Here is a 24,292-nt window from a genome sequence, read left to right on the forward strand (position 1 = left end):
GTGTTTGCATCTATGTGTAATGTGTATGTATTTGTATTTGTGAACTAAGGATTGTCCAACATTATGGTTCTAATGTCTGACTTAGACATGGGGAGTATTTGTGTATTTATGGTAGGGAAAACAAAGGATTAGTTTGAACTCATGTTTCTTAATAATAAAGTCAATTAGGGGCGCCTGGGTGGTTCAGTCGGTTAAGCATCTGACTTCGGCTCAGGTCCTGATCTCACGGTTTGTGAGTTCAAGCCCCGCATCGGGCTCTGTGCTGACGATTCAGAGCCTGGAGCCTGCTTGGGATTCTGTGTCTCCTTCTCTCTCTGCACCTCCCCCAACTTGTGCTCTGTCTCTCAAAAATAAATAAATGTAAAAAAAAATTTTTTTTTAATAATAAAGGCAATTAGAGCTGATGACTGAAAACTCAGCAAAAATACAGGCGTGGAAAGATATAACCATCAAATGCTATTTAAATGAGTATTGGGGCCCCTGGGTGGCTCAGTTGGTTACACCTCCGACTCTGGATTTTGGCTCAGGACCTGATCTCACATTTGGTGATACTCAGCACTGTGTCAGGCTCTGCACTGACAGTCCGGACCTGCTTGGGATTCTCTCTCTCCCTCTCTCTCTGCCCCCCTCCCCCACTTGCATGCTTATACTCTATCGCTCTCTCTTTTTCTCTCAAAATAAATTTAAACATCTTAAAAGTTAATTTAAATGAGTATTATCTGAGCATTAAAGGAATTATTGAATCTGCCCATTTCATCATCTGATCTTGGTGCTTTTATTTGTGAGGGTCTCAGAAACTTCTCCCTTTTTGTAGATATTGTTCTGTTTAGACTTCCTGTTAACATTAGGGAGATCAATATTGGTAAAGCATATCTTCCTAACAAATTTCCACGTCATGTACACTTCCAAATATATTGGCACTGAGTTGTGCAAATAATCCAGTGATCCCTGATGTAAATCATTGTTGGCATGTTCTTTGATTGTAACTCTGAAAATCCTTTGCATATACTTTGATTTCATTTCTATGCTTATAACTTATATGATAGGTCACCTGAGTGGTCTGAATATTAGAAACAACTCTATTTGGGGTAGAATTTCTCAAGAGAGCAGAGAATCCATTGAAATTCAAGTGTTTCCTCAACAGTCCCTCATCTATCAGACCTCAGCATTTCCTGCCCTCCTCTTGAACACTTGTCTACCTCCAGGGCTTGTGGAAAAGAGAGAGCTTCTCCCAAACACCTGAGAGATGCTAATTTGGAACTTATAATTGGTTTTTGGCAAGTAGCAACTGGGAGGAAGAAAAGCTTTTCAATATTCTCAGTTCCCCAAACCTGTGCTCTCTCTGGAGTTCTGGATGAAATGATTATTTCTTCAGGAAGGGGAGGTTGTGGAATCATAAACCCAGACCTTAAGATCTGGCTGCCTCCCTCCTGCATGTACTGACTGCCATGACCTTCACACTGAGCCAACTGTTCTAACAGGAAGGAGTGAGTGTATTTTTGATTTCCATTTAATAGGCAGAGTCTGCAATGAAAATAAGCTTTTTGTTTTTTAACATGCAGTTGTACTTTTCATTGGACCTTTACCTTATTATAGGATGTGAAGAGTAAATCAATTCCTTACCTTTGTGATAGTAATATCAAGTAATATCAACTACCAAACCCCAAGTATTAATGATGTCATCCCCAATTTCTCATTGCTTATTAACCTCATATACTTTGGTCTATTTTTCAATTCTTATCTCTACTCATCTATCAGTCTTATTTAAGAAACATGTTTCATAGAGCTGCCTATCCATTTTTTCTTTTTTCTTTGTTTTTCAGAATACTTAAAAATGAGATCTACCCTATAATGGATTTTTAAAAATGTTTGTTTTTGAGAGAGAGGGACAGAGCATGAGCTGCGGAGGGGCAGAGAGAGAGGGGGACAGAAGATCTGAAGTGGGCTCCTTGCTGACAACAAAGAGCCCAATGCAGACTCAAATTCATGAACTATGAGATCATGACCTGAGCCAAAGTCAGACGCTTAACTAAGTCACCAGACGCACCCCTCTTTATTTTTTAAATTTTAGTTAACATAAGTGTAGTCTTGGCTTCAAGAGTAGAACCCAGTGACTCATCTCTTATACATAGCACCCAGTGCTCATCCCAAAAAGTGCCCTCCTTCATGCCCATCACCCAAAACCTATTCCCCCCACACACCCCTTCTCCAGCAACCCTCAGTTTGTTCTCTGTACTTAAGAGTCCCTTATGGTTTGCCTCCCTCTTGGTTTTTATCTTAATTTCCCTTCCTTTCCCCTATGTTCATCTGTTGAGTTTCTCAAATTCCACATGAGTGAAATCATGTTTGTTTTTCTCTCATTTATGTTGCTTGGCATAATACACTCTAGTTCCATCCAAATTGTTTCAAACGGCAAGATTTCATTCTTCTTGATTGCTGAGTAGTACTCCATTGCATATATATATACCACTTCTTTATCCTTCATCAGTCAATGGACATTTGGGCTCTTTCCATAATTTGGCTATTGTCCATAGCGCTGCTCTAAACATTGGGGTGCATGTCCACTTGCCCCACTCTTAATGGATTTTTAAGTGTACAAATACATTGATGACTATATGTGCAATGTTGTACAGGAGATCTCTGGAGCTCTTGCTTAACTAAAAGTTTACCCTCATCTTTTTTTCTTTTTCAGAGTTTTCTTGCATATTTTTATTTGTATTTTCAGCTGTAGGGATTTTTTTTTTTTTTGTAATAGCATGTTTGGATTCAATAAGGAACTGGTGGTATCTGTTTCAGAAACAAATTAAATTTATAAATTAGCTTAGGGACAATTGATGTTTGATAATATGGAGTTTTTCTACCTAAGAACAATGATGTGATTTTATATTTGTTTATGTCTACTTTCATATATTTCTGAAATCTTATATAGTTTCTCATATACACTTGATACATTTTTATTGGATTTATTCCCAGGTGTTCTGTTTTTTATTTTATTTTGTTGTATTATTTTATTATTTTAAAATTTTATTTTTCATCCTTTGGTAATAGCACCTCCAATCCCCAAATGTAACTTGCCAATTGTAATTTTTTGTACACATGCAGGCACTTGTTTTGTATAATTTGAAGTCAGGGCATGGGTTCAAACATATTTATAATATGTTATAATTGAATTGCCCCATTCAGTGGGATAATTAACTGCTATCCCTGTCCTACAATAAGAGCTGCTAGGTGTAGGAAAGTCAAGGTGGAAATGCAGTAGAGGTGAAAAGAAAACAGCCTCCTTCCTAACCCTCACTTGCCATAAAACAAACTCCATCTAGATAAATATGAAATTATCTAACACCTACAATCCATGAGCAGCATTTTTATTTTATCGCTGTTATGTAGAAATTAGGAACCAAAGGACAAGACAATACGGAAAAAGGTTTATTTTGCTTACATAAAATTCTGCACATTTATAGATGAAAGACTACATGACCCCAGTGTAAAATACAAATTGGAAAGTACATAAAATATATACAAAATGACAGCATCTATCTTGGATTTAATATCCTCTCATAAATAGGATAACTTGAAATCTGCAAAATAGAAGAAAATTTAAAATTTGGCATATGAGCCAGCTGTGAGAATAAGCACATACGGTCAATAACACTAATGTATCTTGAACCAGGTTTCATATAGAGTAACTGAAAAGCGAAGGGCAAACCGACATGGTGACTTCACCAAACCGAACAGTACAACCATCCCGCCACATAGATGCTCCCCCAGGCCTGCGGCTTCAGTCCTCCAAGACTGGAGGCAGGGGACCCAAGACTTAGCGCCTTTTCGGATCAAAGGGGAGGAGAGAAGTATGTTTACTTGGCCAGACGTGGGCAACAACATAGGAATTACACCCCGATACCTGTTCTCATCATGAAATAATGCTCGGCCGTCCTAAGACCCTCAAAACACACCACAGTGCCTAACACGAAATCGGACGCGAGCTCGTCAGCTCCGCACTCGGTCTTGGCAGTGCCTTTGCTCGGAGCGCCGCAAGTCTGACACGCGCGGTACCCGCAGTGTGGGCGGTAGCGGGGCCTTGGTCTCGCCCCGGGGGCTGCGCGCGCAGCTCTGCGGCAGCGCGGGTGCCTGACGGAGCGCTGGCGGCCTCGCTCCCGACCCGGGGAGGGGAGGCCCCGTGTCCCTCGCGGGGGGAGCCCCGGGCTTCTCCTGTATCCCCAGCTGGAGCCCGGGGGCCCGGCGGCGGGGCTGGGACGAGCCAGCTCACTGCAGGGAAGACGTAGGCCGCCTGGTTGGCCATGGTGTAGACGGTCTGCAAGGCCGCGCCCAGAGGCGCCCAGAGCCGCCCGAGCCCCGAGCGCTGCTCCCAGGTCAGCGGGGAACGCTCCCGCTGCTCCCACGCCCCGGCCACGTCCTGACGGACCGCCTCAGACAGGGCGCGCACGGCGGTCACCAGCCTCTTCCGAAGTGGGGGCGGCCGGTCTCCCGGGGACCCGCGCCTGCTCCGCCGGCCGCGCCCGGCGCCCCGCGCCCCGCGCCTCCTGCGCCGGGCACCCGCGGTCTCCTCGCTCTCGCTGCCCTGGCCCGAGTCCGGCGTCGTCCGTTTCCTCTTTCCCGGAGTCACACTGCGCTCACCTGCTGGAGAGGCCCCTGCGGAGGCAGCACGTGGCCGAGCGCCCCGCCAGCTGGAGTCCCGGGGACCCCACCCCCTCGGGTGAACCCCGCCGGTCTCCCAAGCCTTCCTGCCCCGGCTCCGGGACGAGGCGAGGCCAGGCCCGGCACGGGTCCCCCAGAGCTCCCTGGATTCCAGGGCCTCCTCACCCGATGCAGCCCCTCAACAACCCTCTGTGCCCACGCCCCGCGTGCTTGACCTGCCTTCCTCTCCGCGCACCTCCGCCCCAAAGCAAGATCCTACCTGCTGCCGGGGGGCAGGTGCTGTCGCTGGAAGTGACTTTCCTCTTGCCGGAGCCCTCCCAGCTGGAGCAGCCTTCCGATTCTGCGGACAAGGCCAGAGGTTCTGTGGCCGCCTCGGGCCGACCCCTCGCGGCCCTAATCCGTCCTGCACACGCGAGGACCGGGGCTGGCGACCAAGGCCAGGCTCCCAGCTCTTCCTAGAGCCCAGGATGTGCGAGGGTGCCACCGAGCTCCAGTTCCCTGACCGGGGAGACTGAGCCGCCCCACGTCCTGTGCCCCCTCCCCAGCAAAACCAGCTGTCACCTGATCCGGAAATGCAGCTGTCCCTTTTGGGCTCACTTTCCCTGGGATCCTCCTCCTCGGTCTTGGGCTCTGGCCCTGGGGGAAAAGAGGCCGTTTGCGCCAGTGGCCTCTCTCGAGGCCCGCAGAACCCTCTAGTCCATCCCAGACCCCGATTTGTGGACGGTTCTCTCAACACAGCCTGTTCAGCCAGGGTCCGAGGTGAACCTGAGCAAGTTGGGCCCGGGGGTCAATGCCCCGTTTCTCAAAGCCTCCCTGGAGCTGGGTGATGCTCCCTGCCACCGATTTCCGAATACAACCCTGACCCCTACCCCTCCTTCCAGCCCCCCCACACAAACCACCCGACTCCTACCTCGCCTTTGGGTGCGGCTCTCTCTCAACGGCGACAGTAACGTCTCCTCTTTCCCTTCCAGTGCTTTCTCCTCCACATCTGGGCCGCTTTCTGTGAACGAGTTCTGGTGGCAGGGCGGCCGGTCAGTGGGGTGTCGCACGGATGAGCAGCGGGGCTCTGAGCCTTCAGTTCCAGAGTCCATCTGGAAGCCCCCGGGGACGGCCTTCTCCCTGCACCGCCAGGTCTCCCAAGTGCAGACTCGCCCCTGGCACCTGCCTTTTATAGGCGCCCTCGCAGGGCGTGGCTCGCTCCTATTGGCTGGAAAAATTCCACCTTCCTGCCGCTCGGGAACCTGGGCTCTCGCGAGAGATGGAACGTGGCCGCTCGTGCTTCCTGTGGGGGGCCCCACGCAGCCAAGGGGAGCCTTTTGCAGGGGCCTGTCGTGGTGACAAAAAGCGGGACAACAAAGCCAGGGGGCAGAGGGACTGGAAGGCTGGGGACCCCTCCCTGTCTTACTTCTGGTCCAACTCCCACCCACAACTAGTTAAGACCTTACTGGATTTGTGTTCCTTCTTCCCAAGAGTACAGGAATTAGGTAGGTTTATCAGAAAGATTTCTTCCATATCGTTGGAAAACATGTATTGTCAGTATTCTTCTCACTGATAATTTCGTTCTGAGTAAGTCACAGGAAAATCGGACTTAATAAAAATGTCCACCAGACCCTTCTGATGCAAACGGTGTGTTTCTCTCCTGTGTTTCCATTCTTGGCCAAAGACAGCGGGAACTCTGCCTGGACCTTTAACGACTGGATGTCACTGTAGGAACATCAACAAGTCAATCTTACCTATGAGTACATCTGACAAATACCACATGTTTATATAAAAGTGAAACCAGCAATGAACTAAAAATAATTCACGGTGAAGATAGTTCGCCAATATTGATTTTCATTAAAGGTTTTTAAGCCTTTTTAATAGTTTATTTATTTTGAGAGAGAGAATGCACGTGCAAGTGGGGGGAGGGGCAGAGAGAATCCCAAGCAGGCTCCTCACTCACAGTGCTCAGCACCATGTGGGTCTTCGACCCACCAACCCTGAGATCAAGACCTGAGCTTCACTGACTGAGCCACTCAAGCGCCCTCATTAAAGGTTTTAATATGGAAATTTCAAGCATTCACACAATTAAAGAAAATAAAGTGAATCTGTTTTTTAAGGCCACCTCAAAATGTGTTAGTGTTTTGCCATTCTTGTATCATCCACTGAAAACTTCTCCTTTGGAATGGGGGTTCGGTGGGAAATGGGGCTGAAATCTTGAGTGCAAATCGTGGAATTCAGGATTTCTGTAATCAACCAGTGGCGAGCCATAAAATTCATCTCTAATAAATAACTACTCAAGGATATAAAAGATAATAAAAAGACTCCCAGTCTATTACAACACAAATTACTTTTTACTTTATTTTTTTGAAGATTTTATTTTTAAGTAATCTCTACACCCAACCTGGGACTCAAATTCACAACTCTGAATACAAAAGTCACATGCTTTACTGACTGAACCAGCCAGGCACCCCTATTGTTTAGTTTCTTAATATCATCTAATACCCAGTTCATAGTCACATTCTCCCAAATTACTCAAACACATTTTTAAATTGTTTTTCTTTGTTTTGAACAAGGATCTAAATAAAGTTCCTACATTACTAATACTTACTATCTGGTACATTCTGTCTGAAAATATAATTTAAGGCCAGGTACAAAATGGAAGTGCATACTTGCAATTCCCATCACTTTGAGAGAAATATATCCAGAATATATAAAAATTAATGTCTACCCATTAAAAGGAAAGAAAAACAATCCGCAGTGAATTGAATAAGAAATTCAAAAGGACAATTCACATGTTAGTAAGACTGTGATGAATATGATGTTGTGTTATGTACAGCATTGCTTACAATAAAACAAATGGAAATAAACAACATCACCAATTCACATGCATATAATTAGTAAAAATTCAGACATTACCCTGTGTATCAAGGATGTGGGGAATTGAAGACTCTCCTCCAGGGTTAGTGTGGGTTGTGATTGGTTTAACCCCTTCAGGGGACAATATGGGCACTAAATATAAAGATGCCTGAAAACCATGATCCGGAAATTTGGTTCCTCACTTTCTGTTTATAGCAACAGGGAATTCATAGCAAACAAGAACATGGTCCAAGTATGTTCGTGGCAGCATTGCCAGTGGAAGGAAAATATTAGGAACAACATAAATCCCCTTGAATAGGATCAGAGATTAAAACCAAAGGTCCAGTCCAAGTAAATGGCAAACAGTGCTGAAACGGGATGAACTACAGGTATATGTGTGAAAGGGAGAATCTTCAGAAACAATTGAGAGAAAAGTCATGATACAGAATTGAACAGTATTTGGATGTGTATACATATCTTGCACTTGCAGAAAGCAATATATAATTTAAAAAATAGGTACATATATGTTAAAATATCTTAAATGCTTGGAAATGACACTCATCAAATTATAGTTGATGATATCAGATGTGTGGCAAAATAAAAAACAAATAAGAATGAAATAAAAATGCAGAGGAAAATAAACAGGAAATAATCCCTTTATATCTTCAGAGTGATTAATCAAAGTGGATTGTCTCCAGCTGGTGCGGTGAGCTCCAAAGCTTGAGCGGGGCCTCCTCGGGCAGTAAAAAAGCCAGCTGGAGGGGGAGGCTTCTGGTCCGCCTCATCCTTTCTCAATTATCCTGGACATATTCAATATGTCCCATGGAGTTTGCTCGGCCTCCAAAATTTGAACTGCAAGGACAGCTGAGGCATTATCATCCTCCACAGATCTTTTGATCTTTTGTCCTTGGTTCCCGATTTAAAATAGGTTGTGAATTGGAATTTCAATAAAAACTTAAATAAAATTTTTTTTAAATAAAATAAAATGAGTTGCGGTTATGACTATTGATTGCATCATGAAGTTCCAGACACTTAACAGGTTACATGTCTGTGTCCCCTCCAGAAAAAACAATTCCCAAAGCAAAACACTTGTCCTGATAGTAACCTTTGAAAACTGCCTGTGATTGTCTCACTGACCACTGTCCTCTTCGACCCACAGATAATGTGCAAGACCTGTTATCAGGCCTGTGGACACATGGCGAGGACCAGGAGATGTCCCCTGAAGGGCTGGGCTGGGGCCCTTGTCTCCCAGCCCTCGGCCTCCAGGGAGGAGAAGAACCTGGAACCAAGGAAGCCTCAGCAATTCCAGACCCCGGGCCTCTTGGCAAGACTGACAGAAGCAAAAAAGGCAAAGGTGAGGAATCTGGGTGGTTGAAGCCATTCTTAGAACTGGAATCCAAGGATGCTGGAATCCGATGTCTTTTTCTTTGTTCTGCATGCACAGCCATCTCCAAGCTCAGACAGAGATTCAATAGAAATATAGAAAGAGCTCAATAGTTTTCAGGGTTCCTCACTCAGGAACGCAAAATGATAAATAATAATAATATATGTATAGAATATAATAATACATAAAAATTTACCCATTGTATACATAAATATATATTTTATGTTATATAAATATATGAAATATATGTATATATAACATATTTTTAAGGATTTTACTTTCACATAATCTCTGCACCCAATGTGGGGCTCAAACTCATAACCCTGAGATCAAGAGTTTTATGCTCCACTGACTAAGGCAGCCAGGTCCCCCTATAACACACATATTTTAAATTGTATAATATATGTAAATATATATGATATATATAACTTGTATGTTATATATAACAGATACATATTTAATATATAATGTTTAAATTTCTATATATTATTATATTACATATATTTTAAATTTTGTATTGTATATAAAATATATAAAAACAAAAAATAAAATTATAAAATTTAAGGAATATGTATGCTGAAATTTCTAGTTTTGTAGTTTATTTTTATTTATTTTGAGAGAGAGATAGAGACTACGTGGGGGAGGGGCAGAGAGAGAGGGAGACAGAATCCCAAGCAGGACCTGTGCTGCCAGCGCAGAGCCTGATTTGGGGCTGGAACTCACCAACTGTGAGATCATGACCTGAGTCTAAATCATGAGTCGGATGCTCAACCAAGTGAGCGACCCAGGCGCCCCTTGAGGTTGGATACCTCTGTATATGTGAAATGACCATTTGCATTTCTTTTACTGTGAAATGTTTCCATAGGTCCTAGGTCTCTTTTTCCTTTTTTGAGATGTCTTTTTACTCTTCATTGAGGGTAAAACATATTTTATTTGACTGGTGTTTTTCTACAACATCCTACCAGGCTGACGCCTACCCACATATCCAGGAATAGATCTGACTTGTCAGGAAACCTGAGATGACATCCGCCCATGTGGATCCATCCAGCCTTCCATCTAAAGACTTGATTTGAAGGGGCACCTGGGTGGCTCAGTCGGCTGAGCATCTGACTCTTGATTTCAGCTCAGGTCATGATCTCGTCGTTTTTTGAGTTGAAGCCCCATGTTGGGCTCTGTGCTGACAGTACAGAGCCTGCTTGGGATTCTCCCTCTCTTTCACCCCTCCCCCACTTGTGTTCTCTCTGTCTCTCTCAAACTTAAAAAAATAAAAAAAGACTTGAACTGAATTCTCTCTTAGCTCATGAACCAGCCTTAGGATGGGAGGTGGACTTATTGATGCACCCCATGCTGCACCCAAGCACTTTGGCCAGGACCCCAATTTCACTGCCATGCTGGCAGTCACAGTGTGCACAAGGTTTGCAGTGCCCAGCAGGAATGGTCCAAGTAAGAAGAATAGAGGGGCTCCTGGGTGGCTCAATCAGGTAAGCTTTGGACTCTTGATTTCAGCTCAGGTCATTATCCCGGGGTGATGAGATCAAGCCCCACACTGAGCTCCATGCTGAGCATGGAGCCTGCTTAAGATCCTCTTCTCCCTATCTCTCCTTCTGCCCCTACCCATTTGCATGTGCTCTCTCTCTCTCAAAAAACAAACAAACAAACAAACAAACAAACGAAAAAGAAAAGAAAAATAGAAGCAAAACTATTGGCATCCTCCCACAATATGGAAGGGATTCTAGTATCTTAAGCAACCACCATGAAGACAATGAGCATTTTTCCCTCCCAGTTTTATTGAGATACAATTGACATGTAACATTGCGCAAGTTTAAGATATACAACGTGACAATTTGATACACATATATATTGCAAAATGAATACCACAACAGGGGTAGTTAAGACCTTTATCTCATTACGTAATTCTTTTTTTGGTATATTGGGAATGTTTAAAATCTATTCTCTTAGCAACTTCCAAGTATATAACACAGTATTGTTAGCTGTAGTCACCATGCTGTACATTAGAACCCCAGAAACTTATTCATCTTGTAACTGGAAGGTTGTACCCTTTGACTACCGTCTCCCCATCTCCCCTGGCACCCATCCCTGTCAATGACCATTCTATTGTCTAGGAGTTTGGTTTTATTTATATTCCACATGCAAACAATATCATATATGTCATATATGCATCTTTGTCTATCTGACTTATCTTGCTTAGCAGAATGCCCTCGAGAGCCATCTGTGTTGTTGCAAATGGTAGGATTTCCTTCTTTTGTGTTGCTGGATAATGTTCCATTGTATATGGATACACCACATTTTCTTTATCCATTGAAGTGAATTTCAGTAAAGTGGAAGCCTCCCCTTATTTCCTCACCTTAGATATTTGAGGGTGCTCCTCCCAAATCTCCCTCATTCCAACATGGCCAACTGGCATCCTCACACTTTAAAGAAAAACCTACCTTCTACAAATTCATGCCAGTTTATCCCAGATGGCATGTATTTGCGTTTTTTTCCTTTTTTAAAATTTTTAATTGAAGTAGAGTTGACACATAATATCGTATTAGTTTCAGGTGTACAACGTAGTGATTTGACAACTATGTACATTCTGATATGCTCACCATGATAAGTATGGTCACCGTCTGTCGCCTCACACAGTTGTTACTGTATTATTGACTATATTCCCTATGCTGTAACTCTTCATCCTCATGGATTATTTATTTTATCACTGAAAGTGTGTGCCTCTTAGTCCCCTTCATTTCTTTCATCTATCCCTCTACACCCTCCCCACTGGCAACCACCAGTTCATTCTCTGTGTTTGTGAGTATGTGTCTCTTTTGTTGTTGTTGTTCATTCATTCATTTCTTTTGATTTTTAGATTCCACAAATAAGTGAAATCATATGGTATTTGTCCTTCTCTCTCTGACTTATTTCATGGAACATAATAAACTCTAGGTCTATTCATGTTGTCACAAATGACATGATTTCATTCTTGTTTATGGTTGAGTAATATTCCATCATGTATATATATCCCATTTTTATCTATTGATGGACACCAAGAATGCTTCCATACCTTAGCTATTGTAACTAATGCTGTAAACAGCGGCATTGTGTGTATCTTTTCAAATTAGTGTTTTAATTTTCCTCGGGCATATACTCAAAAGTAGAATTACTGGGTTGTATTATATTTCTGATGTTAATACTTTGTGGAAATCTCCATACTGTTTACTAGTGGCCACTAAAGTGGCTGCACTAACTGACATTTCTACCAATAATGCACAAGGGCTCCCTTTTCTCTGTATCCTTGCCAACACTTGTTATTTCTTATATCTTTGATACTAGCCACTCTAACTGGTGTGAGATGATATCTCATTGTGGTTTTGATTTGCATTTCCCTGACAATTAGTGATATGAAACATCTTTTCATGTGTCTGTTGGCCATGTGAGTGTCTTTTTTGGAAACATGTCGATTCAGGTCCTATGTACATTTTTTTTTAACCTTTATTTTTTTGAGACAGAGAGAGACAGAGCATGAACAGGGGAAGGAGACACAGAATCTGAAACAGGCTCCAGGCTCTGAGCTGTCAGCACAGAGCCCGACGCGGGGCTTGAACTCACAGTCTGTGAGTTTGTTGACCAGAGCCGAAGTTGGACACTCAACCGACTGAGCCACCCAGGCGCCCCCCATGTCCATTTTTTAAAAAAGTTTTCTTATGTTTATTTATTTTTGAGAGAGAGAGACAGAGTGAGAGTAGGGGAGGGGGAGAGAGAGGGAGACACAGAATCTGAAGTAGGCTCCAGGCTCTGAGCTGTCAGCACAGAGCCTGATGTGGGGCTCGAGTTCACACACTCTGAGATCAAGACCTGAGCTAAAGTCAGACACTTAACCAACTGAGCCACCCAGATGCACTCCTCTGCTCATTTTAAAATCAGATTATTATTATTTTTTGGTTGAGCTGTGTGAGCTCCTTATATATTTTGAACATTAACCCCTTACCCCTTATTAGATATATCATTTGCAAATATCTTCTCCCATTCAGTAGGTTGCCTGATGTGTTTTTTAAAATTGCCACCCACTCACTTTTTTCATCAGTGACAACAGGTTTTTGTGCTCTCTTTTGTCCCAACCCAGGTCCCTTTGTCCATTTCTATGTTAAATGCCTTAAATGTGCTAATATCCCTCCATGTCATCATATTTTAAAGATTACTGTCTCCCTAAGGTTTAAACTACAAATTTTATAACTTAGTCCCAAATGTTCCTAACTGAACCTGAATTTGCACTCCACCATCACCCCATCCTACTTCATTATTACTTGAGAACATTCTTTTCTTCACTTTCTTGAATGGCCGTCTCACATGTTAACTTCTCTTGCAACTTTTCCAACAATTCCAAGCGTAGTTAATTTCTGGATATATTTAGTATGTCAAATTAAAAATTACAACACTCAAATACTCCCTCACAATCTCTAGATTGTTTCAGGAACATGTTTTAATTGCACAGATTCCAAACTATTTCACTGGAAATGTGAACAAAATTTCAATTACATAAGTATTTTCATAATAATTGCATTAATATTTCATTCACATTTACTATTACCACTGATTGTTTTTTATTGGGACAGATGCTCATTCTGGCTTGCTGACCACTCTCCTGGGGTGTGATTGTTGCGTCATTATGCTGGCAGCTCGGGGAATGAATGAAGTAACAACTGTACACTGTGCAAAAACGTACAATTTACGCGTTTGTTATCACTTTCGTGGATGTTGTGTTCCTCAGCCAGGGAAGGTAGAACCTGGACACACAGGAGTTACAGTTCATGAGAACAAAGGGGCAGGCAGTTGGGAAACATCCACTGATGAAGGCGGAGACGCTCACCAGCACCCAGCTGGGATTATCGAAAACAGCAATAAAGACTTGGCAGATGGAGGAGAGGGAGTAGAAACACACAAAGGTGCTCACCAGGACGAGGATGCTCTGGGTGGCTCTGGACTCAGGAGAGGATCTGGGGGAGACATTAGTGTTGTGAATGTGCTGGACCCTCTGCCTGTGCCTGTGCAGGATGAAGACCATGTGGCCACTGGCCCAGACCATGAGCCCCAAACATAACACATCAGGGAATGATAACAACGCTGCATGTAGCAATTGTGTGATTTTGTTATTAGTTGTCCCAGAACAGTATTGCAAATCCTTTCTCATTGAGATGCTCACGTTGTTCCGTTTGCCAGTCACATGGATAGGGCAAATGATATTTGCCAGCATGTAGACGGTCCAGCACAGGAATATAGAGAAGTCAATGTACTTGAGAGCTTTCCTTTTAAGTTTTGTCCCCCTGGCATTCTGGGGGCTGATTGTGATGGCCTGGAAGGCACTCAAGAGGCAGGTGCTGCCTATGGACACACCCCTGCCTATTCTGTGAAGATAGAAAAGAAGTTTGCATCCAAAATCACCTGGAAAATTGTTCCACCCGAAAGCTGCCATCATCTGGGGGACTCCTTTACAGAGGAGGGATAAGGAGTTGGCTGCAACCAGGTGTTTGACAATCAAATCTGTGGGCCTCAACCTGCACCCAGTGAAGGAGAGGAAGAGATAATGGTAAAGAAGAGAGAAATTCCCCAAGATTCCGACCACGGTTTGGGTTAAGAAGATCACTCCTATGACCAAATCCCTGGAGGCCATTCTGCCAGTTTCCAGTCACTGAGATTTATCTTCAGAACCAGAGGATCCTGCATGGGAATATGAGGTGTGGGCATCATGCGTCTTGTCAACTAAAATCCAATATTCTCCACTTATCATTAGTTTCTCCTTCGAAATGGTGTTGAGAAAACCAGATATCCATATGTAAAAGGGTGAAATTGGACCCCTATCTTTGACCATACACAACAAATCAACTCAAAATGGATGAAAGACTTAAACATAAGATTTAAGGAAACCCCTTCAGGAAAACATAGGGGAAAATCTTCTTGGCATTGGTCTTGGCAATGATTTCCTGGATCTGATATCAACAGCAGAGGCAGCAAAACCAAAAAAACACAAGTGGGATTATATAAAACTAAAAAGCTTCTGCAGAGCAAAGGAAATAATCACGAAAGTGAAAAGGCAATCTATGGAACGGGACAAAATACTTGCAAAGCATTCATCTGACAAGGGTTTAATATACAAAACATAAGAATCTCCAACAACTCAATAGAAGAAACCACCAAATAACCCAATTAAGAAATGGGCAACTTTAGGAATAGACATTTCTCCAAAGAACATATGAATGATCAAGGATATGAAAAGGTGCTCGACTCTACTAATCATCAGGGAAATGCAGATCAAATCCACAATGAGATGTTATCTCACATCTGTTAGAATGACTAGTATCTTCCAAGCCCCAGAGATAACAAATGTTGGTAAGGATGTGGAAAAATTGGAGTCCTTATACACTACTGGTAGAAATGTAGAATATTGCAGCCACCATGGAAAAGTATAGAAGTTCCTCAAAAAAAAAAATGTGATAGAACTATCTCATCGTCCAGAAATCCCACTTCTTGGTATATATCCAAAAAAATTGAAACCAAGGTCTCAAAGAGGTGTCTGCATTCCCACATTCATTACAGCATCATTCACAATAGCCAAGTTATGGAAGCAATTGAAATGCCCATTGACTATGAATGGATGAGGAAAGTGGAGTATATACATACAATGAGATAGTATCTAAGCTTCAAAAAGAAGGAACTCCTACTTGGATGAACATAAAAGACGTTATGCTAAGTGAAATAAGCGAATCACAGAAAGAAAAATACGGTATGGTTTCACTTACATGCAGAATCTAAAATAGTCAAACCCATAGAAGCAGAGAATAGAACAGTGGTTGCCAGGGGCTGGAGGGAGGGGGAATGGGGAATTGTTCAATGTGTGTAAAGTTTCAGTTTTATGAGATGAGTGAGTTGTAGAGATCTGTTGTACAATATGGTGACTATAGTTAGTAGTACAGTATTGTGCACTTCCAATTATGAAAAGAGCCTATACTTTAAGTGAAGTGCTCTGACCAAACACACATACACACACACACAGGAACACAAGGAATGTTTTGGAAGTGCTGGATATTTTAGTACCTTGATTGTGGTGATGGCATCACATAGGTAAGCAGATTTCCAAACTCATCAAAATATATACATTAAATATGTGCGATTTTTGGCACGTCAATTGTATATCAATAAAGGTTAACAAGAGAAATATTAATTTTTAAAGAGATTTTCAAGAGTTGAGTATATAACCTTTTTTAAAAAATTGTTTATTCAGTTTTGAGAGAGAGTGAGCATTGGGATAGCCAAAGCAGGCTCCGTGCTGACAGCAGCAAACCCGATGTAGGGCTTACATTCAAGAACCAGGAGATCGCAACCTGAGCTGAAGTCAGATGTGCGACTGACTCAGGCACCCAGGCGCCCCAAGCGTTTAAAGCAAATAACAACGTACGAGCCATTGCTATGAGGTTCATACATGTTGTAACTTACTTTTTAAACAAAACTCTGAGTCATCACTACTATCCCTTTCATTTTAAAGACAAGGAGAATGCAGACAGGATAGGTGATTTGCCTAAATTCATACCGTACTTGGGGCAAAGTGTGGACTTGAATCTGGCTGAGTTGTTTGCAGACACAGTGCATCTAATGGCTATACTATGCTAAGTAAGCTAGACAGCTCTGTTCTTTGAAAAATCTATATATAGAGTTTTGGTTTTAGCTTTGCCTTTTTATTTTAGCTTGATAGTATGTTACTTTATAATTTTTGTTATAACTTTCACGATGTGTAAAGATTTGTTCTGTAGACCAATATCAAAATGAATAAAGCTTTAGAGATTTAATAAAATGTAGATGCACTGATTGCAGATTCATGTTATAGGAATCTGTCCCATGACAAATTGAATTGAATGAATGCAAGCAAGAATGACTCAAGAGTAGGATGGAAACAGAAAGAAAAAAACCTTTGGGGCATTTGCCTTTATGTCAAGAACAAAAGTATAAGGAAACCTATCATAATCTCATGTCTTGCCCTGAAGTATGGGATGTTGAATTCTAATATGGGATAAAATAGAGTAAGGTAAAAACTGAAGTATTAGTAATTTAGATCATATGCTTATTTATTAATACCAGGTTAGGAACTATTAACCATGTGGTAAGTTCTCTGAAATATATTAAAATATGACATATGCAAATTGTAAACTCTAATACAGGACCGTTGTGTGCTTCACAAATTGATGTTATAGAATTTACAACTGATACCAGAGAAAACACCATAGGATACACGTAAGCCTAACAGCTACTCTTTGAAACACATTATTACAGAACTGTCTTTTCCTTAAATGCTATTTTCAATAGCTTCCAGAAGAAAACAGTCTCACCGTAATCCACAGACCATGATATTTTCAGCAGAGATACTACTGTCTCCATTAAGCACATCATACTCAGAGTTAGAGAAAACATTTCTATTCTGGCAGTTGTCATTGGGATATCCTGTTTGTTCACAAGATTGCATGATTCGTACAGATTTATTTTTTAAAAAAAATTTTTTAACGTTTATTTATTTTTGAGACAGAGAGAGACAGAGCATGAATGGGGGAGGGTCAGAGAGAGAGGGAGACACAGAATCTGAAACAGGCTCCAGGCTCTGAGCGGTCAGCACAGAGCCGGATGCGGGGCTTGAACTCACAGACTGCGAGATCATGACCTGAGCCGAAGTCGGCTGCTTAACCGACTGAGCCACCCAGGCGCCCCCCGTACAGATTTATTTATCCTAGTCCTTATTATAAACATGTAGGGATTACAGGCACACCTCTAGTAATGCTACCAAGTTGGTCTTTGATTCCTGTAAGGTAGGCTGAAAGCAATTGCTTTCAGATGTACAGGCCAGGGAAAAAAATGGGGCACCTGGGTGGCTCAGTTGGTTAAGCGTCCAACTTCTGCTCAGGTCATGATCTCACAGTTTGTGGGTTCGAGCCCCACGTCGAGCTCTGTGCTGACAGCTCAGGGTCTGGAGCCTGTTTCCGATTCTGTTTCTGCCCCTCCCGTGCTCACCCTCTGTCTCTCTCTGTCCCTCAAAAATAAATAAACGTTAAAAAAAAATAACGCTGGCTCAAATTACCTGAAAAATCAGGATTCCTTTTCACTGGACTAAATACCCACAATCATTGTCATTGTGGATTACAATAAATCACACCAGGAGCCAGCAGGCATTGGGTAAAGTCTAGGACCCCATCTCTCTTTACTAAGCTCATGTTTCTGTGGCTATGACACTGGATCCGTTTCAAACCCAGAATAATCCCCGTTTCATATACAATCACTTACCCACATTTACTCCCCATAGACGTCTATACATTATAGACTTGCTTCTCAGACTGAAATGGAAAATATTTTCCCAGAAACATCCCTCTGTGTGGATGGTGAACTCAGTGCAAGGTCATGAGGGCTCATGCATGTGGGAGGGAGGCAGAAACGAGACCCTGTGTTATGGGGCAGTGATCGTGACCTCCCCTCCCTTCAGAATTGCAATTATCATTTCACCTTTAGTGGCCATGACAGCGCCGGCTGGGGATCTGAGAACATTTATAAAGAACTTGTTTTCTGAAGTTGGTAATTACTGCAACCAATTACCAATTTCCAGTTAATAACTACAAAGGGACCATTGAAATGACTGGTACAGGCTGTTTTCCATTCCTGAAGGCAGACAGGTCTCACGTGGAGGGGAGCAAAACGCAGAGGTCTGACAGGTGAGGGACTGGGAACGAGTAGGTGTCTCTCCCTGGATCTGCTTTGCTGACAAGTTCTTCCACCCAAGAGTGATTTCTTCCTAATCTTCAGACCACAGAGGTGAACTACCATTAAATTAGAAGCAAAAAGTTGGTACCAGAAAAAATACCTGAGGGTTTTCAAAAGTTGAAACTCAAAGGCACTCAATGCCAATTACTTTGGGAGTCTAAATTAAGCCTCAGATGGTTCCTTTTCTGTGAAATAAATGCTACATATGCAATTCAAGAGCACTGGATGGTTACCACAGTTTTCCATACTTGTTTTTTGATGTATTTTCAGTAATGAGAACTGTTGCTTTTGTAACACATGAAGAAATATAAAATAGGAGTTCAGATTACCCATTAGTTTTCTCCTACAAACAAATCTACATCTTATCCAGGCCCACTATCCAATGCCTGTCAAATTCCAAGCCTGGGATGAGAGCCACACAGTGGGCAGCCTCTACTGCACATGCATGTGAGCACACACGCATGCACACACATACAAACACATGCACACACCTCCATATAAATCACATACACAGTCACATATACTCACATACTTATAGACACATATATTCTCTCACCAACTCATGCCCATCCCTATGTACAAACTCTCAGCCAAAATCATACATGCCTACTACGACTCACACTCACATGGACTCCCACAGTCCCACCATATCTCAAAAATTACACTCACACGCATGTATGTGTATCTAGCCATCATATCCATGTATGCAAGAAGAGAGCAGTACATGCCCCTTTATGAATCCATCTTTCATACTTCCCTCTTTGCAACCACCCACAAGGATATCATGATGTGCAATGTATAAAAAATGATGTGAGTATTGCTACTCTAGGTTAAGGCACAAAGTGGAAAAGCTGGAGTGTTGGGGGTCTGATATTGCACATGTCCTGGATGCCCTCCTTTCTGGCATAGGCAGAGTCTATACGGTAAATAATATACCATGCTGTGGAATTATTTTCTTGGTTCAAGTGGAAATGTCAATATGTGGAATTATTTTCTTGGGTCAAGTGGAAATGTGCTGTGCAGATTTGCACTCATTACACTGCTGGGTGTGCCAGGGCTCCTCGCCCACCATCACGCTTTCAGAGTCTTTAATAAAGACCACATGGAGAACTAACCCATTTTGTCTCCACGTGGATTCTTTCAGGTTGGCGATGTTGGGGGCTGAGTTCTAGGTCTGTGTGGATATGAGGCAAAGATGGGTTTTATGGGGGAAGGTTAAGGGGAGAACAGAGAAAATCATGAGAGTATTGATCCCTGAGAATTGGCAACAACTCTTGGGGAAGCTTCTCACCTTCAAATTTGTGGAAAGGATGGTATCATAACCAAGATTTCCAGAGAGTGAAGGTGGACCCCTGTGATGTAGGGGTTGCATGAGGAATAAACAGAGTCAACAAAAATATATGCACGATATGACAAGAGGGGAGGTGGAGGGTCTGCAGGACTGGAGAAGGGTGGGCGAGGGGAGGGTCCACTTCCTTCTTTTGGCTCCAGCTTCCATACTTGGGTCTCCTTCATGACTGCTCCATTCCTCTGTGATGCAGACCTGGGACTTCTGTCTCCACCCACAGGTCCACCTGAAGGTATGTCTTCTGATGACAGAAGACTGCTAAGTGTCATCTGAGGACACTTGTGCCTGTGGTGATGTGAAGCTGGGCTCGGTGCCTCACAGATCCCGTGTGGGGTGCAGCGCCTCTTTCTTTTTCCCAGCTGCCTACAGAAGAATTGTTTTTTGAAAAAAAATCAGAATTTGTGTAAAACAGAATAATCGAGTAAGACAGTTCTCCTCTCAGCGGCCAGCATTTTCCTTTGCCCACTTAGAATCAATTATACTGCAGTGAGGAGACAATGGAAGAGAGGGAATCTCAGGAAAGATTAGAACATCGTCCTTCTAAGAAGCAGTGTGAGCGGGGCTGAAGTTTCCACGAGAACGGGGATACATAGGGCTTCTGTCCCAAACTCCCGATCTATCTCTGCATAGCCCAGCGCTCAAGGACAAAATCCAAGCAGTGTTTCCACTTCAGTTCAAGGTTAAAGAGCGTCCAGGCATTCCCACTGTCAATTTTACATGGACATAAAATTCTGAAGGGAAACATTTTCTGAAATGAAAACACATTTGGCAAGACTCGCGAGAAGACTTCTTAATTTACCCCAAGACAAAAGGAAAGGGTTGCAAGAACCGTTTCAGTTGATATGAGCGATCTGATGGATTCAATAAGTAACTTTTTGGGGAAATAATACTTATTTTAATTAAAAAATTTTAAATTCTTTTTGAGAAAGAGAGAGAGAACGTCGGTGCTCTCACAGAAGTGGGGGAGGGGCACTGAGGGAAGGAGAGAGAGAATCCCATGGAGCCCATCATGGGGCTCAGTCTCACCAACCATGAGATCATGATCTGAACTGAAATCAAGAGTCAGATGCTTAACTGACTGAGCCACCCACGCTCCCTGGGCGAATAATATTCTTTAATTTAGTCTTAGATACTGATGGAAAGAAAGAGGGTAACGTGAGAGTTGTTAAACTATCATCAGTACAATATTTTTGAGGAACAAAAAAACATACAGGCATGGAAGCAACACAGATTGTCTGTCTGTCTATCCAGCACCTGTCCACCTATCTAATACGCACCTATATGCGTATCTAAGAGCTCTTTAAAAAAATTTTTTTAATGTTTTTACTTATTTTTGAGGGAGAGACAGAGCAAGTGAGAGAGGGGCAGATAGAGAGAGGGGGACACAGAATCCGAACCAGGCTCCAGGCTCTGAGCTGTCAGCACAGAGCCCGACATGGGGCTCACAGTTTGTGAGATCATGACCCGAGCCAAGTCAGACAATCAACTGACTGAGCCACCCAGGCGCCCCTAAGAGCTCTTTTTTAAATCATACATAGTGTTGTGTATTTTTCAGGAGGTGCAGGGTGACTTAGAAATGCACTTTACTCCTTATAAACATAAACACTTTTGTATGCAGATAGATTTTGAGATAAACTTACTGGGGCACCTGGGTGGCTCCGTCGGTTGGGCGTCCGACTTGAGCTCAGGTCATGATCTCACAGTCCGTGAGTTCAAGCCCCGTGTCAGGCTCTGTGCTGACAGCTCAGAGCCTGGAGCCTGCTTCAGATTCTGTGTCTCCCTCTCTCTCTGACCCTCCCCCCGTTCATGCTCTGTCTCTCTCTGTCTCAAAAATAAATAAACGTTAAAAAAAATTTTTTTTTTAATTTGAAATAAACTTACTGGTATATTTCTTACAAAAAAAAGTAATGCACTTTTCAAATTTTCATGTACTCAATGATTACCTGGAGACCATGTTAAATAGCAGAACTTTATAGAAAAATGCTGGGTGGGACCAAAGCTTCCCCATTTGTGGAAGATCTCTGATGCGAATACTGCCAATCTGTGGTTCACACTCTGAGTGACAGGGAATTAAGATACTGAGGAAAGGTGTAATGAAGCACTTTGTAATCAAGAAATTTTAGAGAAATAACAGGGTTAAAAGTAGTTTTGAGAAGAGCAAAAACAAAGAATTTTACCATTTTCCATTTACTGGAAACCGTTCTAAATGCTTTTCACATTAGAATACATAAAACCACAAAAATAATCTGTTTTTATTTTTCGAGTGAGCCAACCTTGACTTGAATGAGAATCGAGGGAACAAAGTGGTTTTAAAAACTCACTAGGCTGGAACATCAGAGGTAGAGAAATCAATGTTTTCAAGGTCTAAGAATATGGTGTTTGTAGAGACAGGGAGAACACATTAATCCATCTAGGATGGGACATTTACCTGAAACCAGTCATTCCTTCCTCCTCCCCCTTCTCTTTCTCCTCCTAATTCTCTGAGCTTCGCCTTCAGATGAGATTATCTTGGACATCACCCCTGCGTTTTGAGAAATGGGTCATCAATATACCCACCCCCACATCGCCCCCGCATCCCCTGGCAGAAGGACTCTGAAATGCAGAAGAGCCTTCCCTTTCCCCAGTCCTAGGAGAGAGTCAGGAAGCATGTGGGTGGAGAAACCCACCTGAATGCCGACCCCACCCAGCGAAATGCCTCCCTGTGAATTCTGCTGAGCTCCGCCCATCTCCTTCTGCACCCCTCTGTCCTCATAAACAAATCTTCCCGAGATCCCTTTCCATGGCAGAGCATCTCCCTCCCAGCTCAGCCAGACCTGCTGGTTTGCAGGTCCCCTGGGGACCGGAGAGCAGCATCCTGCCTGCGCTATCCTGGAACCTGGCCCTGGCCGTGGAGTCCGGGAATGCTGGCATTCCCTGCATCTGAGCGGGGCTCTGATTCCCTGCATAAAGAAAGCCATTCTTCCCCCTTGGTTTTTGAATCCCTGGATGCCAATGAGCTCCTTGCCTTGGGGAGACTAACCTTATCCCATCTGCAGCAAGATGCAGAAGGAATCAGCCAGTGCGTTGGCATAAGCGTAACTATTTTTTAAAAATGAGATTTTATTCTTTGGGGCAATCTTTGGCTCAAACGATACTGAGCAGAGGTTCAGAGATCTCCAATAGAGCCCCGCCCCCATGCAGGCACAACCCCTCCCATTGGCAACATGTGTGTAAACATTTTCAGCATTGTGTATAGTGTTAAAATTGCCTAGTTATAGGTTTATCTTTTAAAAATCCCTGGGAATGGCAAAGACCAAATTATAGTGTATTGTATCAGACACAGACATAGGAGATACAATGAAAGTGCTGAGGGTGTAAACACTCAATAACTCAATAAACATTTCTTCCAATAAAACGTCCTTTCCCATCCTGGGTGAGCCGGCTAAAACCAGCTCACACACAAAGATGAGCTCACACTCAATTAAGATAAGCTGATTATCGGTGGAAGGGGATTTCCTGGGATTCCTGAGCTGTATAAAAGCCCAGCAGAAGACCTGACCTTCTCAGTCATCCCGGAAACCCTTCTGGGTCCAGTAGTATTGGACCAACGTCTACGTTATCTGAGTGGCCACTGACAGGCACAAAATCCAGGTTAGTTTCCATGACTATTTGGGGCCTCCCTTTACCCCTCACAGAAATAGGAGGAAATAAGGGGAGAGGGCCATTTTACGTGTTGAAGTAAGGATTCCTTAACTAATTGAATTTTTTTATTTTTTAAAAACTTTTTGTAATGTTTATTTATTTTTGAGACAGAGAGAGACAGAGCATGAGTGGGGGAGGGGCAGAGAGAGAGGGAGACACACAGTCTGAAGCAGGCTCCAGGCTCTGAGCTGTCAGCACAGAGCTGGACACAGGGCTCGAACTCACAAGCTGTGAGATCATGACCTGAACCGAAGTCGGACGCTCAACCCACTGAGCCACCCAGGCGCCCCTTAACTAATGGAATTTTTAGCACAGAGCCTGATTAAAAAACTATTTCAAAAATGTTAATTTTTAGACAAATGTTAACTTTTATTATTTTATTTTATTTAAGAGAGAGAGAAAGAGAGAGAGTGATGGGGGGAGGGGCAGAGAGAGAGAGAGAGAGAGAGAGAATCTTAAGCAGGTTTCATGTTCAGCAAGGAGCCAGACATGGGGCTTTATCCCAGAACCCTGAGATCATGACCTGAGCACAAACATAGTTGGTTGTTCAACTAACTGAGCCTCCCAGATGGCCCTTTTTTATTTTTAAAGTTTATTTA

The 24,292-nt window shown here is 42.9% G+C and overlaps 2 protein-coding genes across 2 annotated transcripts; both read right to left on the reverse strand.

Moving 5' to 3' along the window:
* Positions 1-3,413: 3,413 nt before the first annotated feature.
* On the reverse strand, positions 3,414-11,303 carry LOC122208857 (protein FRG2-like-1). Its single transcript, XM_042920313.1, has 6 exons — positions 11,244-11,303; positions 8,628-8,824; positions 5,567-5,982; positions 5,218-5,292; positions 4,916-4,996; positions 3,414-4,650 (listed from the first exon to the last, which is right to left on the reverse strand). The coding sequence occupies exons 1-6, from the start codon at positions 11,301-11,303 to the stop codon at positions 3,962-3,964; spliced, it is 1,518 nt and encodes a 505-aa protein (XP_042776247.1). The 3' UTR covers positions 3,414-3,961.
* Positions 11,304-13,552: 2,249 nt separating this feature from the next.
* Positions 13,553-14,643, reverse strand: LOC122209081 (vomeronasal type-1 receptor 4-like). The gene has a single exon (XM_042920705.1). The coding sequence runs from the start codon at positions 14,541-14,543 to the stop codon at positions 13,602-13,604; it is 942 nt and encodes a 313-aa protein (XP_042776639.1). The 5' UTR covers positions 14,544-14,643; the 3' UTR covers positions 13,553-13,601.
* Positions 14,644-24,292: the final 9,649 nt, after the last annotated feature.

The sequence above is a fragment of the Panthera leo genome, chromosome E2 (genome assembly GCF_018350215.1).
Source record: "Panthera leo isolate Ple1 chromosome E2, P.leo_Ple1_pat1.1, whole genome shotgun sequence".
NCBI classification, from domain to species: Eukaryota; Metazoa; Chordata; class Mammalia; order Carnivora; family Felidae; genus Panthera; species Panthera leo.